This window comes from Leopardus geoffroyi, chromosome D1 (genome assembly GCF_018350155.1).
Source record: "Leopardus geoffroyi isolate Oge1 chromosome D1, O.geoffroyi_Oge1_pat1.0, whole genome shotgun sequence".
Taxonomy (NCBI): Eukaryota; Metazoa; Chordata; class Mammalia; order Carnivora; family Felidae; genus Leopardus; species Leopardus geoffroyi.
In genome coordinates this window covers 56,573,642-56,591,944 of record NC_059329.1, presented here as the reverse complement: position 1 = coordinate 56,591,944, position 18,303 = coordinate 56,573,642, and the positions used below count along the sequence as shown (strand labels likewise).

At 51.1% G+C, this 18,303-nt stretch overlaps 1 protein-coding gene across 7 annotated transcripts in view; it reads right to left on the bottom strand.

Moving 5' to 3' along the window:
- Positions 1 to 858: 858 nt before the first annotated feature.
- LOC123601150 (BRD4-interacting chromatin-remodeling complex-associated protein-like) overlaps positions 859 to 18,303 on the bottom strand; it is a 22,736-nt gene continuing 5,291 nt past the window's right edge. Inside the window, exons 5-6 of one of the 7 annotated variants that reach the window (XR_006713997.1) lie at positions 11,613 to 11,755; positions 859 to 2,165 (exon numbers count right to left, since the gene is read on the bottom strand). Coding sequence is in view for 2 of the 7 variants with exons in the window: in XM_045483976.1 (XP_045339932.1) it covers positions 18,121 to 18,195 (75 nt within the window). In the remaining 5 variants the exon portion in view is untranslated. Of the gene's footprint in view, positions 2,166 to 6,877; positions 8,417 to 8,606; positions 8,648 to 10,507; positions 11,756 to 17,515; positions 18,222 to 18,303 lie in introns of those variants that run through there. The other 6 variants (XR_006713996.1, XR_006713998.1, XR_006713999.1 and 3 more) reach the window with 6 other exon arrangements.

Genomic DNA, 18,303 nt, shown 5'->3' with positions numbered 1-18,303 from the left:
TCATCTCCAGGACTTTTTTCATCTTATGAAACTGAAAGTCACGCCCATTACACAATAACTTCCTATTCCCTCATCTCCCCAGCCCCCCGGCAACCAGCATTCTACTTTCTGTCTTCATGAATTTGTTACCTCATACAAGCGAAACCATACAGACTTATTCACTCAGCGTAATGTCTTCAAGGTTCGTCCATGTTGTAGCATGTGCCAGAATTTCCTTCCTTTTCGAGGCCGGATAATAGTCCGTTGTATGGATATGTCACATATTTTGTTTCTCCATCCGTCAATGGGCCATGGAGTTGCTTCCATCTCTTGGCTGCCATGAAAAGTGCTGCTGTGGACTTGGGCGTGCGGGTATCAATTCTGTTGGGTAGATCCCCATTAGTGGAATTGCTGGGTTATACGGCCACTCTATTTTCAATACGTTTTAATTAAAATTTTAAAAATGAAAAATTTTAAGTGTTAAATACTGTTTGCCACAGTGGCTGCAACATTTTACCTTCCCACCAACAGTGCACAAGGGTTCCAGTGTTTCCACATCCTCTCCAACACTTGTCATTTTTATGTTTTTTGATAATAGCCATCCCAGTGGGTATGAAGTATTATCTTCTTTTTTTTTAAGTTTATTTATTTATTTTGAGAGAGAGAGAAAGAGAACTAGCAGGGGAGGGGCAGAGAGAGAGACTGGGGGACATAGGATCGGAAGTGGGCTCTGTACTGATAGCAGAGAGCTCGATGTGGGGTGTGAACTCAAAACCCGCAAGATCATGACCTGAGCAAAAGTCAGACACTTAACTGACTGAGCCACCCAGGCGCCCCAGCTTTGTGGTTTCGATTTGCAATTCTCTAATGGTTAGTGATGTTAAGCATCTTTTCATGTGCTTATTGGTCATCTGTTTATCTTCTTTGAAGAAATGTCTACTCCAGTTCTTTGCCTGTTTTTGAATCAGGTTGTTTTTGCTTGTTGACAAGCATTTTGCTCTTAAGCCTCATCACAGCCCTAGAGGGTAAGCTGTTATGGTTGTCACTTATCGACGTGAGAAAACCAACATGGAGGTTAAGTAGCACGCCCACAGTCACACAGCTAGGAAGGAGTAAATCCGGGGTAAAGATAATCTGGTGTTCTTTTTCACCATGCCTTTCTCTTGTGCCCGAGAACGGAAGGGCATCCTTTATCACCAGGAGCAGCAGGGATGGGGGAAGAACCAGGAGAGTCACTCAGTTGATGTCCTGCCTCGAGCATCATGCACCTAAGAGGCAATCATGGGTGCCCTTCTTCAGGGTAGAAAATTGGAAATACCCCAACCAGCCAACACCCCAGGAAAGGTGATACTAACTGTGGCTTCCTATAATAACTCAATTCAAGGAAAATTTGCTGAGCACCTAGCCCATGCCAGAACCCACAGACTTCTCTTCTTATTCAGTTTCTGTAACAGAACAAGTTTCAGCATAAAGGGGAATTCAGTGAAAGGATATGGGGGAGTCCCCCAACTTCTAAGGGCAGGGGTAGGGTCACGCCTCTGGATGAGGCAAAAAACAGGGCCATCCAACAGGTCCCAAATGAATATTATGGTCCATCCACCCAAAGAGAAACCGAGTTTTCTATCTCTGTCCTAGTTGCAAAATTCTTGGAAAGAAGGCATTCGGCCTAGAATGACCATGGTCCTCAGTCTTCATCATGGAGGTTGAGAGCAAAGGAATGTGGTATCCGTGTTTGCAAACATGGATGGTGGGGCAGAGGCAATTCTTGGGGGAAAAAAAAGGTTCTTGGCAGACAATCTTCCCAGCTCCTCCCACATTGATCAATACACAAACATGCCTTTTCAGTCTCAATGATGTTTGTTTGTAATATTTTGAACTTTTGTTTTACTGAGCAATTCTGCATGGATAGCAACGAGAGGATTCACACATTGTGACTTCTAGTGTGACTTTTGGTGATGATTTCTCTTACCTTGGTGCACTGGTCAGCTACTGCCATAATGATGCTGCGTAACAAACAACTAAAAATCTTGACGGCTTATAAACAGTATCTCTCTGTCTTGCTCACAGTCTGCAGGTAGGCTGGCGTGGCAGGAAATGCTCTGCTTCAGCCTTTCAGGCTCAGGTCTGTTCCACCTGCCTCTCATTCTGAGATCAATGGCTGCCCAACTCATGCTTTCTTCATGCAACTGTCAGGGTGCAAGCAGAAACACGTGATGCCTCTTAAGGCCTGGGCTCAGAACAATCACACAGTCTCTTCTGACCACATTCCACTGGCCAAAGCGGGACACAGGACCAAGTCCAAAGTCAACAGACCAAGGAAGTACACTCTACCCTCAGTGGACCATGGCAATGATAGGAGGGAGAATGGAGAACAAAATGGCATAGGTGGAGAGAGAGTGGCGAGGTAGGACTTCGGGCAGGGCTCACCTCCTCACAGAAGGCTTCCTGGGTCAGTGCTCCTCTGGGCTGCCACAGGCCCTTGGGCTTCCCTCTGTCCTCTCATTTACCAGTCACTTCTGTGAATATCAGCTTATGCGTCTGCTTCTACCAGGCCACACACACCCCAGCACCCAGCATGGGGCCTGGTACTCGCAACAATGGTCATTGTTGCCCCCTGTTCTACTGCCCCCTGTGGGCAGCCCAGTCCTCCTGGGCAGGGAGAGCAATTCCTTCACGCAGTCATTGCTTCTTTCCTTTCTTCATTCTTTAAATACATGTATACTGAGCGATTGCTTTGTGCTCAGCATTGTTTTAGTGCTGGGGATACAGCAGTGAAAATCTCTGCCATCATGAAATTTAGTTTCTAGTGGAGGGAGGTAGACAATAAACAAACAAACAAACAAACAAACAAGAACAGGATATTAGTTGAGATACGTGCTGCAGAGAAAAGAAAGAGCGCCACAGAGGAGAACATGGAGTGTCAGCAGGGGAATTGCTATTTTATTTTATTTTTTTCAACGTTTATTTATTTTTGGGACAGAGAGAGACAGAGCATGAACGGGGGAGGGGCAGAGAGAGAGGGAGACACAGAATCGGAAACAGGCTCCAGGCTCTGAGCCATCAGCCCAGAGCCCGACGCGGGGCTCGAACTCACAGACCGCGAGATTGTGACCTGGCTGAAGTCGGACGCTTAACCGACTGCGCCACCCAGGCGCCCCAGGGAATTACTATTTTAAATGGAGTGGTCAAGAAAGGGGACATCTGAGTGAAAAAAAAAAAAAAAAAAAAAAAAAAAACCCTGAAGCAGAACACAGGTGCAAAGGCCCTGAGGTGGAGCACACCTAGTACGTTCAAGCCAGGAGGCCAATGTGGCTTGAGTGAAGGGGGTGATGGAGGGGGTGGGGTGGAGGAGGAAGGTAAAAGATGGATCCATGAGGTCACAGAGAGTGGATCGGTGGGCCCAGAGCCCACGGTAAGGAATTGAATGTTTGCTTCCGTCGAAATGGGGAAGCACCTCCGAGTTCAAAGCAGAGGGGTTCAGTGTTTGCCTCAGGAGTTAAATAGACCAAACGGGGGGGGGGGGGGGTTCAAAGCAGGGACAGTGGAATGCAGCAACCAGAGGGGAGGTGGTGGCAGCCCAGGGGAGGGCAACAGCAGGGCAGTGTGAGAGGTGGTTAGATTCCATAAGTCTTTGGAAGGTGGAGCCACAGGATTTCCTGATGAACTGATAGGTTGTGAGAGAGAGGAGTCAAGGCTGGCCCCGCCTGAGCACTAGAGGGATGGCAGTGCCCTGATCTGTCACGAGGAAGGTGACAGGAGCGAAAGGTTTTGGGGAGCAGGTCAGAATTTGGGATTGGATGTGCTGATTCTCAGCTGTCTCTCAGACATCCAAGCAAACATGGCGGGCCAACAGTTGGGTGTCCGAATCTGGAGTCTGAGAGAGGTCCAGAAACGTGGGCGTTGGGGCACAGGGACGGTGTTTAAAGTCTCGAGCTTGGATGAGACCAATAAAGAAATGGTTGCTGAAGAAGACAAGACCAGGACGAGCCTCAGCCTCCTGCATCCGGGGAAGAGGAGGACTGGGCAAGAGAGACAGAGGGGGAGTCCGGGAGAAGAGCAGGCTGAAACCCAGGGGTAGGGCGGGGCTAAGGAACCACAGGAGGCTGGACCTGGGGGCAGAGATCAGCCTGGATCCTCTGAGGGCTTCTGATGTAAAAGAAGGGAAGACAAGGGACAGAGAGGGAAACTGAGGTTTTCGTGACATAGAGCACGTGAGACATGCGTATACCCAAGGGAAGAAGAGAGGACAGAAGAGCTGAAGGCTTCGGAGAGAGCAGACTGCCTGGGGCGGGGCGGGGGGGCGGGGCACACCGGAGGAGGGGCTGGCTTGAGCTTGAGGACTTGTATGGAGGGAGCCTGAGGTGGGGCGCTCTTTTCCGTTTGCTTTCATTTTCTCAGTGACTCAGGAGGCAAGATCATCAGCTGGGATGGAGGTGGGAAGGGGTCTTGGAGATGGGAGGGCAGAGGAGAAGCTATGCAGCTGTCGCCTAGGAGGGCAGGACAGGAGACCTTGGTATGCTTGCGTGGAAGCCTTCAGGCCCCCCGCCGTCAGCCGACACGCATTCAGCATCAGGCAGCCTGGAGGGCCCAGACCCCTGGCGCTTACACTGAAGCTCCTTTCCTTCCACACCGGTTGGTGGGCCAGGCAATGCAGTGTGGACGTGCAACTAGGGGTCTTAATAGCATGCCACAGATCAGGGACTGGGAGAAGGAACATGCCTGGCAAATCTCAAGGCTCCAAGACCAGGTTTACATATTTAGGCAAGTTCCCCTGCTTCCAAATTTAAACAGTGGGAGGTGGGGGTGGGGGGTGGGTAGCGGGACATTCAGCAGCATCCCTCTGGGGTGGTCTTACAAGGTCCCCTATGCCACCGACCCTAATTTACCCATAAAGCAGATCCTGTCACTGTCATGTCCTTAGGAATGAGAACCCCATCTCCCTGACAAGAGCTGGTGCTTGGCCGCCCTGCCTGGTTTCATTGTTTCATATTTTTGGGTCTGTTTTTTGGCAGAGGCTGCTTTTCCTAGATTACTTAACATCTGTTAGCTTGCTTCTAAAATAAAAACGGGCAAGTCTGACTTCGATGTTTTCTCTTCATCTGCGGTGGCCATCAGTACAGGCCTGGCTGTCCAGGACCCTGCGCGGTGCTTTTCCACCCTGATGTCATGCCCGCTTGCGGGTGGGCTTTGGTGTCCCACCTATGCCGGTCAAGCCCTTTCCCCTTCCTGTAGCGTCTTCTGCCTCCAGCTTCTGGCCTGGCTCCCGAGGAGTCCTTGCCACCCAGGACCCCACTCCTGGGTTCTTGGGGTGCTGGCCTTCGGGTGCGGGCTGGCACACGCTGAGCCTTGTGGTGCTGTGACCAGCTGGCCAGGCCCGTCCAGGGATGTCCCTGCCTCTTACATCCCAGCCGGTCCCAACTCCGTCCTCTTCCTGCCTGTCCCATCAAGGCACCCCGGGAGGCCCTGTGCCAGCCCGGGAGCCAGGGCCATAACCTTGCTCAGGCCGGGAAGAAGGTGCTCACATTTGCTGAATGCTTCTGATGCACGTCAGGCACTGTGCCAGGCATGTGTGGCCGGCACTTCTGCTAATGCCCCAATATCTGTGCCCTCAGTCTTCCACAGTAGTAGCACTCCTGATTTTCACCTGGACGGTGGCCCTTTGGCATCAAAAGCGCATTTCACGGACTCTCTTGCTGTGGCCCTGGGACTAAAGTTACAGCCAACAGAAGGTAAGCAAAATTGCTGCCTAGGACTTCTGGGAAGCACCCTTAAAGGGAGTGCCATGCACTTCTTTGGTCCATCTCTTATCTGCCACCTGGAACATGTAATGTGATGGCTGGGGCTCTAGCTGCCATCTTGGTCTTTGAAGACAAGGGCCACACCCTAGGGTCGGAGGAGCCATGAGCTAGAAGCAGCCTGAATGCCCAAGGACTTAACAAAGCAGAGCCCCCCCCACCACCCCTGGACCATCGATTTCCAGCCGTGCAACTGGGAGAGAAACAAAGTCTCATTTAAGCCAGAACAACTCTGGGGATTTGTTACTCATCGCTGAACCTAATCCTGCAGTGATGGCTTCCTTCTGCTGACTCACCTCGTTTTCACTCTCACGAGAGCCCTGTCAAGTGGGTGTCACTCCCCTCATTGTAGAGAAGAGAAAGGAGGTTTAGGGATCTTATTTAGGCAAGTGGCCTGGGGCCCCCCGGCCAGTGTAAGACCGAAGTGAAGTGAAGTGCTCGCTCTGACTCCTGGCCCTGCTCTCGCCAGCAGCCCTCGGGGCCACACCCGGGCTGACCCACCTGTGTGCCCTGATACCGCCTGGTCTTCCCAACAGTCCTTCATACAGGGCCCAGAGGCATCTAATGACATGGGTGACACTAGATGACAACTGCTTCCGGGGCAGCTTTACCACTGGCAGCCCCACATCCCTCAGCGGTGGGCACACCCGGACCGGTGGTCACCACAGACCCGTGGCCGAGCCAGGACCCATCGCTGCCCTGGGGACACCCAGACACTGAGCCGTTGCGACCTGCCAAATTTCCCGGGATTTGTTTCCTCCCTTCCCGGAGCCCTGGGAGCTTTCTGAGCCGGGGCCTTGGCTGCCAGCCCCTGGGGGTCTGGTGAAAGGCTGGAGTAGGGCTAAGAGATTAAGGAAATGAGGCCCGTCAACGCTGGCAAGAAGTGATAGCCCAAATTGCGTCTTGGCCTGACCTTGCCCTCGCCTCACAAGTCAGGACCTCCCACTCCTGTCTTGACCCTCCTGTCTCCCCTGACTCTCTGAACATCCTACGACCCCAAGAAATCGCAGAGTCCTAGCTTGCTGGGGCCAGAGCAATCAGTCTCAGGCTGACCTAAGGGTGCCCACCCACCCCTGCCCCCACCCAGGTACCTGTCAGACATGGTGAGCTCCGAATCAGTACAGGACAAGGGGCTCCATACTCAGGGGGACTTGTGTCAAACCCTGGCTCTCCTGCTTGCTATCCATGTGAGCTTGGCCAGTGATTTCACCTTCAGAGCCTCAGTTTTCCCATCTGACAAATAGGGAGAATGGTACCTACCACATAAGACTGTGCAAGATTAATGTGACAATGCACCATGAAGCCTGGCACAGGGCCTGGCACACAGGCAACACTCAGCGAAGGTTGTCATCGCTGCTGTTCTTGCGTCACCCCTCGTTTGTGTCAGGCAGCCTTTGTGCTGGACCCAGTGATAAACTCGGGACACAGTGACCCAGGGACCCAGGGTCCCAGGGTCCCAGGGACCCAGTGATAAACTCGAAGAACAGGGGTTCTTCAAGGAACTCACAATCCGATGAGGAACCATGGCAACAGACAGCTTTCAAAAGTAAAAAAAAAAAAAAAAAAAAAAAAAACGTTCTAATGGAGGAGAGAACAAGATACAGTGGGAGCACCAGGGAGATACAGTGGGAGCACTCAGGGCGCTCCATGGGGCAATCAGGGAGGTCATCCCGGAGCCGGCAGAGCTTGCGTGGAGGCTTGCCGAGGAGCAAGTTTTTACCAGGCAAATCCAGGTGACGAAGGAGCAGCTCTCTGTCTGCGGTTCTCTAGTCCTGTGATAGGGTGGGGGTGGGAACAAGGCTCGTCCTGTGGCTGGTGTCTAACCAGGGCTCCAAAAGCTGTGGACAAGAGGGTCCCGGTACCCAGATTCCTCAATGGAGGATCAGCCCACCCTGTAGGACCAGCAGAGGGTATTCTCCCAGACGTGTCCTGCCAGCCTCTGGCCCTCACCCACCCACAAGAGAAACTTGTCATTCCGCTCTGCTTCTCTTCTCTCCTCGAAGTCAAGTGAGGAGGGTTTCCGGAGCACTGTTCAGAGAGCTTGACACGTGAGCCTTGACTTTGGGAGACACGGGGACCAGAAGTGCTCTCACACACAGTCTCTCATAGCAAGGGGCTGTGCGTGGCGGCAGAGCGGGGAGGGCCTGGGCTCCGCTGGGAACGGCTCGCTGCCTGGGTAGACTGGACAGAGGATGCCTGATTATCCGGGGGACCTGATGGGGGCCTGCCTGTCTGAGCTGGTGTTCCTCTGCCCGAGGACCACTTTGGGGGCGGTGAGGAGATCCCAACAGAGCGGGGACAGCTGGAAAGCAACAGGGAAGTTGCAAGCCAGAAGAGGCCCTGCCTCATCAGGGGAAATCCAGGTGAGAGATCCCCAGAGGAGGAGGTTTCCTGAAAAATCTCTGGGAGAATCCCATGAATTAAGATCAACTTGGGACATCCGCCATGGCCAGAGTGTCCCCAGGCTGGGTTACAACCGTATCAGGCAAGGAGGGCCTTTTCTGCCCTCTTTCCTGCTCTGCACTCCACTCTGGAGGGGCCACAGCCAGCAGCCGGTGATGGTCATGGAGGGAGAGCAGCGCCCTCTTCAGGTTTCCATTTTCTGAGGCAGGACTAGCTTGAAAGAAGGGTCTCATTCTAGACTGGGAAGATTTCAGAGTTTTAATATTACTTTGAGCTGTGTTAAAAAAAAAAAATAGGGGCGCCTGGGTGGCTCAGTCGGTTAAGCGTCCGACTTCAGCTCAGGTCACCATCTCGCGGTCCGTGAGTTCGAGCCCCGCGTCGGGCTCTGGGCTGATGGCTCAGAGCCTGGAGCCTGTTTCCGATTCTGTGTCTCCCTCTCTCTGCCCCTCCCCCGTTCATGCTCTGTCTCTCTGTCTCAAAAATAAACATTAAAAAAAATTTTTTTTAATAAATAAATAAATGTGTGGATGACGTACATAAAATTAGACAGATTAGTATAAGCAGCCCCCATTACCCATCATTCCACTGCAACAATAATCAGCTCATACCAATGTTGTTTCACCTCCACCCTCAGCCCACTGCCTCTAATGTAATTTTGAATCAAATCTATGAGGAAGAGTAGAACAACTTCCTGCTTGCCTCTGAAAAATGAAAAATAAAAAAAGTCAACCTCCTCTACTGTTTGATTAGGGCTCTCAATTTAGGGTGCAAACCTGGAATCGAAGCCGGCAGGACCCATGGAGTCCTTACACTGAAGGTGGGGTTGGTATCTGCTTCTTTTGTCATCGTGCCCACTACTCAGGTTGTGGAATCAAGGTAATGCTGGCTTCATAAGTTTTCCTTCCATTTCTATTTTTTGGATATCGTGCCCACTACTCAGGACAGTGCCAGGCACGTAGTAGGTGCTCAATAAATCATTCTGGAGCCTCTCATTCTATCTGTTCCTCTGTTGCTATTCCAGGCAGCAGCTCTCCTGTGTGCATCAGCTGCACAACAAATGATGTTTTAGTATAAATGTGTGTGGTGAAATATTTGTAATAAAAATCTTTTGTTGTTTATCTGAAATTCACCTTTGACTGGGAGTCCTGTGTTTTAGCTAGCAACCCTAGGTGGGTCTTGCTGTCTCCTTGATCACCTGGGGCTCCTGGAGAAGCATTCTCAAACCAGCTTGCATCAGAATTACCTGGAGAGCTTGTAAAAACAGATTTCTGGGCCTCACACCCAGAGTTTCTGATTCATAAGTCTGGGGTAGAGTCCAAGAATCAATCTTTCTTTCTTTCTTTCTTTCTTTCTTTCTTTCTTTCTTTCTTCTTTCCTTCCTTCCTCCCTCCCTCCCTCCCTCCCTCCCTTCCTTCCTTCCTTCCTTCCTTCCTTCCTTCCTTCCTTTCTGTCTTTCCTTCTTTCTTTCTTTAAACTTTATGCCCAACATGGGGATCAAGAGTCTCATGCTTCACTGACTGAGACATCCAGGCGCCCCAGTTAAAAACTTTCATTTCTAACAAGTTCCAGGGTGATACTGATGCTGTGGTCTTGGGGCCACATTCTGAAAACCACTGTTCCTGGACTCAGTCCATTACCCTAGAGAAACTCATGAACAGGATACAGTAAAGCACAGTGATCCAAAATGGCCACAAGAGGGCAGAAACGCCCCACTAGTTTGGCCTCAGGCCCCTCACTGTCTTGGGTCTGAGTTTATACCTTTGCTGAGCATTTGCTCTGGCCTGACCACGTCCAGGGCTCTTGCTACGCCAAAAACATGGGTCAGACTCAGTGCCTGCTTTTGAGGAGCTCAAGGTCTGGAGAAGGAGACAGAGGTGTTAACGGGCAAATACAACTGGTGCCGAGGTGGTGAGAAGCGTGGAGTGGAGTGGGGAGGCTCTGGGAGCCCAGAGGAGGCTGGGGGTAGTCAGGCAGGCTTCCTGGAGGAGCTTGTCTCCTGAACCATGAATAGAAGCCACCCAGTTGGGGAGAAGAGGAGAAAGGACATTCTGGGCTTAGGAACCCTGGATGCAAGGGCACACAGGCTGGGAGGTATCTGGTATGTTCAAGGGGGTAGTGCAGGAGCAGGGAAGAGAATGGGTGGGTGAATGCCTAATGAGGCCGGCAGCAGCTTGGCCGGATCCTGAGAGTCTCAGGGAGCTTCTGGAGGGTTTTAACTAGATGCTAGGGGAGGGTGTGGTGGAGGGGCCAGAAGCAGGGAAACTAGTGAGGAAGCTGGTGCGAGGGTCTGGGGGAAAAGGTGACCAGATGAAGCAAGAATGGCAACAGTCTCTCATTTATTCATTCGTTTCTTCATTCATTCATTCATTCATTCATTCCACGCATTTATGGAACAACTTCTCTGAGCCGAGCCCTGGGCTGGGTTCTGGGCCTTGGTGGTGCTCAAGACAGACAGCTTCTGGCCTTCTCAGAGCTTAAATTCTAACAGGAGAGGCCACCATCCAACAGCCAATGGCACAGTGAGGCAGCTGTGGTCTCTGGGGACAGTACAAGGGATGCTAAGGAAGCCAAACGTACAGGCAGAGGTGAGGGTGGGAGGTATGACCCAGGAGAGTCCCTGACCCAGAGATCACAGATGCTTCATTCAGCCAGACCCTGGCACCTTCCCCACTGCAGTTCAGAGCTAACAATATGGTCATTGAAGGCTGCTGCCACTGCTGGAGGTCCAGCCTTTCCTGCCCCCGGCCTCCCTTAGCCACACAACCCTGGCCTTTAGCAAGGAAGAAAGAAGGATTATATGCAGGTGCCAGGAGCTGGGCCCACTCCTCGACCAGAGTCAGTCTGGCCTCCAGCTCCAGGCAACTGCCCAGGCAGGCACCTTCTCCAAACATCCGGGGCTCTCTTCCTAAGCATGTGAAGTGTGGGCCAGCTCGAAGTTGAGGAGATGGAGGAGATGACCTTAAGTGCCAAGGAGATGCTCTGTGAGGCTGTCCCGGAGCGTACCGCATTCATCCGCAGAGGTGGGATTGGCCCCATGAGTAGAGTTCGTTAAAATCAAGCTAACTGGAGCATTACTTTCTAGAAAGGTGGCCTTCTTGCTCCTCCGAGAACATGCCAAGTTCATTCTAGCCTTGAGGGCTTTGCACATGCAATTCTTTCTGCTTGCTCTCCTCCACTCTAAGGCCTTCACAGGGTTGGCTTCTGTGGTAGGCAGAGTAACGGCCCCCCAAAGATGCCTGTGTCCTAATCCTGGATGTGTTCATTCACAAGGTAAAGGAGATTAAATTACGAATATGAAGATGGGGAGATGACCCTCGTGGCCCAATGGAATCACAAGAGTCCTTGTAAGAGGGAGGTGGGGAGAGGGGTTCAGAGTCAGAGAAAGAGACATGAGGGTACAACAGGGGTCAGAGGAAGGGGGAGATATGATGATACCTTTGAAGATGGAGGAAGGGGCCACAGGTCAAGCCATGCAGGCGGTTTCCAGAAGCTCCAAAGGGCAAGGAAACAGATTTGCGCCTAGAGGCCCCAGAAGATACACAGCCCGCGGATGCATTTTAGTCTTCTGACATCTAGAACTGTAAGATAATAAACTTACATTATTTTAAGCCACTACGTTCATAGTAACTTGTTATAGCAGCAACAGGAAACAAATACGGCTTATCATTCGGGTCTCAGGCCACCATATGTAAAGTAGCTGGCCCCCCACCTCCACCCACCTGTTTTCATTTCTGCATAGGCCTTATCGTGACCCGAAGTTATCATACTTGGCTCTTAGTTTATAGCCTGTCTCCCCCAGCCTGTGCTGTGAGGCTCCTTGAGAGCAAAGGCCTTGCTGTGGTCACATAGTGAACACAGGTGCATAGAGGATTCTCCATAAATATTTGTTCCACAAGAGAAAGAAGGAAGGAATACAAAGAATATGGTCTCTGTCCCATGCACACAGAAGGCAAGGGAAGGGAGAGGCTTTGGTGGGCCGGGGGAGGCCTCCAGGCCGTGAGAAAGCAGAATGGAGGGACAGAGGCGTGGGGGGTGAGGGAGATGGCCACGTGCGTGCCTGTGGGAGCAGATGGCACCTAACACAGACGCTGTGCATGTACGTTCCCATTTATAGGGCTTTCCAGTTTCAAACTCAGCAACTTTTTTTTCTTTTGTCCCTCAGAACAGAAACCCTTGTTCTCACTTCACAGATAGGGCACTGAGGCTCTGGACAGTGATCAGAAGGTGGGGAGACATCCAGGCACCTCTCTTGCAAGGACTCCGTGGGACGTGGGAGGTGCCTGAAGGTTCACCTGTCCCCAGCCTTGCCAATACCTCCTCGCAGGCTAGTTCTGCTGGCCAGGCCATCTTCCAGCCATTGCCCTGCCGTCCCCTCTTCCCCCGCTGCCTCGCCTCTCTTCTCCTCTCCTCTCCTCTCCTCTCCTCTCCTCTCCTCCCCTCCCCTCCCCTCCCCTCCCCTCCCCAGGCTGGGTCTAGGGTGAGGCCAGGGAGGCATTCACTTGGGTGCAAATTAAAAGGGGCATCAAAACCTCAGTAATCAAGAGAAATAACATCTGCAATATTTTAATAACCATTTTTAACGTTTATTTATTTATTTTGAGAGAGAAAGAGAGACAGCGTGAGTGGGGGAGGGGCAGAAAGAGACGGAGAGAGAGAGAATCCCAAGCAGGTTCCACACTGTGAATGCAGAGCCCAAGGCAGGGCTCAAATTCACAAACCGTAAGATCATGACCCGAGTTGAAATCAAGAGTCAGATGCTTAACAGACTGAGCCACCTGGGTGTCCCAATTTTTTTTTTTTTTTTTGAATCAAAGGTAATGCAAAAAGAAATCCACAATGAACAAAATACCACAATCTCAACTATATATATATTTCTCTTTTGGCTCAGGCTCCAATATGGCTTGACACAGTACTGTTTTACTGATCTTGCCCAGACCGGCTACGTGATGCATGGGGCTCCTTCCTCAAAAATTATTCAGAATTTCAAGATGGCAACAGCAGGACATTTACCCAAGTGTGGGGCCCTTGGGAGGCCACACAGGTTATACACCCATGAAGTGAGCCTGGATCCTGACTTTATTTAAAATTTTTATATTTTGTTCGTCTTGGGTTTTTCCTTTTGCATTGGTTTTGATTTTTGAAAATTTTACTTCTCTTGATTCCTGTGGGTTTGAGTGTTGCCATTGATTGTGCACCTGAGGAGAGCACCTCGCTTTCCTCCCCCTCTCCACGTCTTCTCTACTTGGCGTTAGCTCCTTATCAACCCCAGGCAGTCTCCTCCAAGAAGTCTTCCCCACCCACCCCTCCACACCGGCAAGGTGTCAGGCACTTTTGGGCTCTGCAGCCCTCTTCCTCCTCCCCTGGTCACACCTCCAAGCATCTCCTGTGAGACCCGTTGCTTAAGAACAGAAAGGGGACTATGTAGGGGTAGTGCTCAAGATTTGGGCAACTCTGAGTTCTGGCCATCAGTGATGCCAGCGTCAGCCTCCTGATGCCCTCAGGTATGGCCCGTTTGCTGCAATGGACAGAACCCCAGACCCCAAGCGGGGAAACCTGGCTTCATTCAAATCCAGGCTCTGTCATTCCTGGGCTGTTTGAGGCTCAGTTTTCCCATTGCAAAATGGGAATTAAAATACCTACCTCCAGCAGGGTTATGGGACTTAACAAAGAATGCACAGGGTGGGCATCATAAATACTAGTTCCTTTCCTCTGCGCTTGGTCTGGGGGCTCAGACTGGTCAGCTGTGCCGCTTCCCGCGCCAGTCCCCAATCTCTGAGCTCTTTCCCGCAAGTCTCTGTCCCAGATTAAGAGACGGATAAACAGGCTCAGAGGGATCAGGGATTTGCCCAGAGTCGCATACAGAGTCAGAGGCTAAGCACAGCCGGGAACCCAGGACCAGATGCTCAGCCCCGGCTCTGCAGGTGCTCAACTCCTCCCCTCCTGCTTCCCGGCCTGGCCTCCGGCAGGCTGGGCTTGAGGGGAACCGCTGAGCCGGCGCAGCATTCGCGGGCCCCTCCCCCGCCTCGCGCCCACACGCACATGCACAGAGCGGAGGACTCTGGGTGCTTCCATGAAAGGCGTGTTTCCCTCCTGAGTCAGAACAGACAGCTTTGGGGCGTGGCTGGGCTGCAGTCCCAGGGCTCGAGCCTGCGCCGGTCCTCCCTCCCTGCTGGAACCTCTGGGCAGCGGCCTGCACAGCTGCAGCCCCTCAGCCGGGCCTGCAACGATAGGCCCACGTTGCATCAGCGTGGCCTGTCTCTGCGCCGGCCCCCGCCCGCCAGCCAATGGGGCCTGGCCGAGTGTACAGATCCCAGCTCGGACCCACCCCACCCACCACGGAATCAGGGCAGCCTGGTCCTCCCTCCGCATTCTCAGCGAGGGAGGAGGGGGCCCTCTCTGCACAGCATCCAGCATGGCCTTCTTCCTCTGCCCCCAGCCCCACCTGCGAGCTCCACCCTGATTCTCCTTCCTGGCGGTGGCAGAGATGCCCCCTCCGCCTGGACTGGGCCTGATTCAACCCAGCCTGTTTTTCTCACGCTCTGTATCTGGTCTCACCCACACCTTCCAGCCCACCGTGTCCCTTACTCCACTGTGCTCCCAAGTCGTCCTCTCTGGCCTGGCCTTCTCTCTCGAGTGCCAGGCTAAGGGATGCCGCCTCCTCCTGGATGTCTCCAAGCTACAGACAACCACCTTCCCTCACAGGGTCCATCTCAGGAAGAGGACAAAGTGCCATCACCCAGGCCCGACATCCCAGAGTCCTCCTTCCCCCTGTTCCTGGGCCCTTCATTCTCAGTCCACCACTAGGACCTCTCTAGCCCCATGGTTCCTGCCTGGGTCCGGGCGCTAGCATCTTGCTCTGGGTTATTGTGACAGTCTCCTCTCTGGCTTCTATCACTCTCCACTCAGCAGGCAGAGAACCACTTGAAAAACACCAATGTGACCTTGTCCATTCCCTGCTAAATTGTCATCAGGGAGAAGCTCCAAGCTTCCCAGCCCCCAGAGCTCCTGGGAGACCCCTGGCTGGCCATCCTCTGCAGCTTTACCCACACATACTCCTACCTCCTCATGTGGTGACCTTTGTTGGGACCCTCCCTGCCTGCCCTGGCGGCTTCCCATGAAATGCTGTCGGGACCTAACTCATTTTAGCCTGAGGCCTAAAGCCAGCAGGCTTGTGGTAGTGGAAAATGACAGGCCTGGCCAGATGCGATTGAGCCCCAGCCTCCCAACCTCCCCAGAGCTGCAGTGAGGGCCTCTGAGCCCCAGGCCCCATCGGCTTGCCCTTCCCTACCCCCGACTCAGACAAAGGTCCTTCAGGCCTGGCTTGACCTCCCATTGGATGTTTTTTTCCCATTCACTTCATTGATTTTTTAAAAACTGATTATAAAAGTAATATATGCTATTGAAAAATTTCAGAGAAGCAGAGAGGAGAAAATAGAAATAACACGAATTTCTATCTCCAAAGATAAATAGTATTAAACCACTTAAGCGTATTTCCTTCTGGCCTTTTTCTATGAATATTATACACATTTCTCTATGTCTGTTATTAGTACACATTCATTGAAAAAGTAAAACAATTTCAGGGGCACCTGGCTGGCTCAGTTGGTAGAGCAGATGACTCTTGATCTCGGGTCGTGAGTTTGACCCCACGCTGGATATAGAGATTACTTAAAAAAATAAAATCTTTAAAAATAAAGAATAAAAAAATAAATAAAACAACTTCAAACAGCAGACATGTTTTAAAAATTAAGTGGAAAATCATCTAATAACAAGAGTGGGCTTTTTGGTGAGGTATGAACATACTTCCATTCATCTGTGCCTCTGCACATAGCATTTTCATAGATATGCTGTTTTATAAGCTGCTCTATTCGAAAAAAAAATTTTTTTAATGCTTATTTATTTTTGAGAGACAGAGACAGAGTGTGAGCAGGCAAGGGGCAGAGAGACACAGAATCAGAAACAGGCTCCAGGCTCTGAGCTGTCAGCACAGAGCCCAATGCGGGGCACAAATTCACAAACCATGAGATCATGACCTGAGCTGAAGTCAGACGCTTAACCAACTGAGCCACCCAGGGACCCCTATAAACTGCTCTATTTTTTATTCACCAATCCATTGAGCTGTCTTTCACTGAGGACTGAAACAACTTCCTCCTTTATGATGGCTGCCCACGGTCCCTCCCTTACTGACATTCTCCAATTTTCAGCCCTTACAAACGAGGCTGTAATGACCATCCTTGTACCTGTACCTATGCTCATATTTTCAAAAATAATTTCCTTCAGCTAAATTTAAAAAAAAACTGATCTCTTTTTTTCAAAAAGAACACAAATAACTTAAAATTTAAAAAATGTGTGAATACGTAATGCATTCATATACAGTTGACCCTAAAACAACACAGGGATTAGGGGTGCTGACCCCTCACCCCCACAGAGTCCCGAAATCCACATATATAACTTTTGACTTCCTCGGAACTTAACTGTTAATAGTCTCCTGTTGACCAAAAGCCTTACTGATAACATAAAGTCAATTAACACTTATTTGTATGACATATGTATTATATACTGTATCCTTACAGTAAAGTAAGCTAAAGTAAAAAAAATGTTTTTAAGAACATCGTAAGGAAGAAAAAATACACTTACAGTATTGTACCGTATTTATCAAAAAAAAGTCTGCATATAAGTGCACCCACGCAGTTCAAACCCACGTCATTCTGGGTCAGCTGTAGTCCAAAAATAAGTCTCACCCCTCCCCCTTTCTCCTGTCCCTCCAGTCCTTCCCCTGAATGGAAGGAATGTTACCTTCCTTCCTCACCCACCTGCAGGGATGGTCTGTGTGTGCATCTAACAGCAGTGAACCGTCATATTATCCGTCACTTTGCCCTTCCATATCAGTATCAGGACATAAGGAATTTCCTACTTTTTGTTTTTTTCCAGCTTCTTGGTATTCCTACTCCCTACCAATAGATAGGTTGTTTCCAATTTTTGCTCTCACAAACAATGTTGCAGGGAATTACTCAGTAACAGGTCTTTAAAGCTCCCAATGCAAACTGCCTTCTAGAAAGGGTGTGCCTCTCTCTCTCTCTCTCTCTCAAAAATTAATAAATATTAAAACAATTTAGAAAGGGTGTGCCAATTTCTCCTCCTGCAAGAACACTTCTTCCTGTTTAAAATGAAATCCCTTCCGTGAGTTCGAGCCCCGCGTTGGGCTCTGGGCTGATGGCTCAGAGCCTGGAGCCTGTTTCCGATTCTGTGTCTCCCTCTCTCTCTGCCCCTCCCCCGTTCATGCTCTGTCTCTCTCTGTCCCAAAAATAAATAAAAACGTTGAAAAAAAAAAACAATTTAAAATGAAATCCCTCAGAGCCTTCTAGATCCTGCTCATATCCCCATGTTACAGATGAGGAAAGTGAGGCACAGAGAGGTGACTTTCCAAGATCACTCAATGAGAGGTAGCACCCAGACTTCCTCACAACTCCCAGGTTGGGCTCCTGCTCCTCTACAGGCTGCCGTCCTCTGCCTGGGCCTCCCCAGGCAAGCCGCCATGCCACTCACAACGCTTTGCTATCCTCTTGTGTGTGTGCAAGGCCAGGTGTGAGTGAAACCAACAGGATGGCCCTCAGAGGACACAGCAGGAGTGGCCTGGAAGGACTGGACCAGGCCGAGAAGAGGCAAACAGAGTGTGGAGTGGAGAGCCCAATGTCATTCGGAGTTCTCAGAGTGCTCTCCAGGTCCTTGTTTCATCTGTGCTTCTCATTATCTTTGAGATTATCATTGCCAGTTTACGGAGGGGGCTCTAGATCACGGGCACAAGGCTAAAACGTAGCAGAGCTGGGATAGGATCCAAGCCAGGGCTTCCTGTATTCATAACACAGAGGAGGCTGCACTGGGCTGAAGTAGATTAGGGCTGGGGTGTGGATGGGTGGTCAGGATTCAGGGGTCCCTTTTCCGAGTGTCAGAGATGGTAAGACAGGGGTGTCAGCCCTGTGGGTGAGGTGGGCATCACTACCATTACAGCTGCTGGTGTCACCTAGAGGAGAGGAAGAGAGCTGGGAGCTGGGTGAGGGGTGAGGGAGACGGTGGGGGTGGGGAAAGGGTCAGGCAGTATTTAACAAGCCTCTACCACCCTACCAGCCCC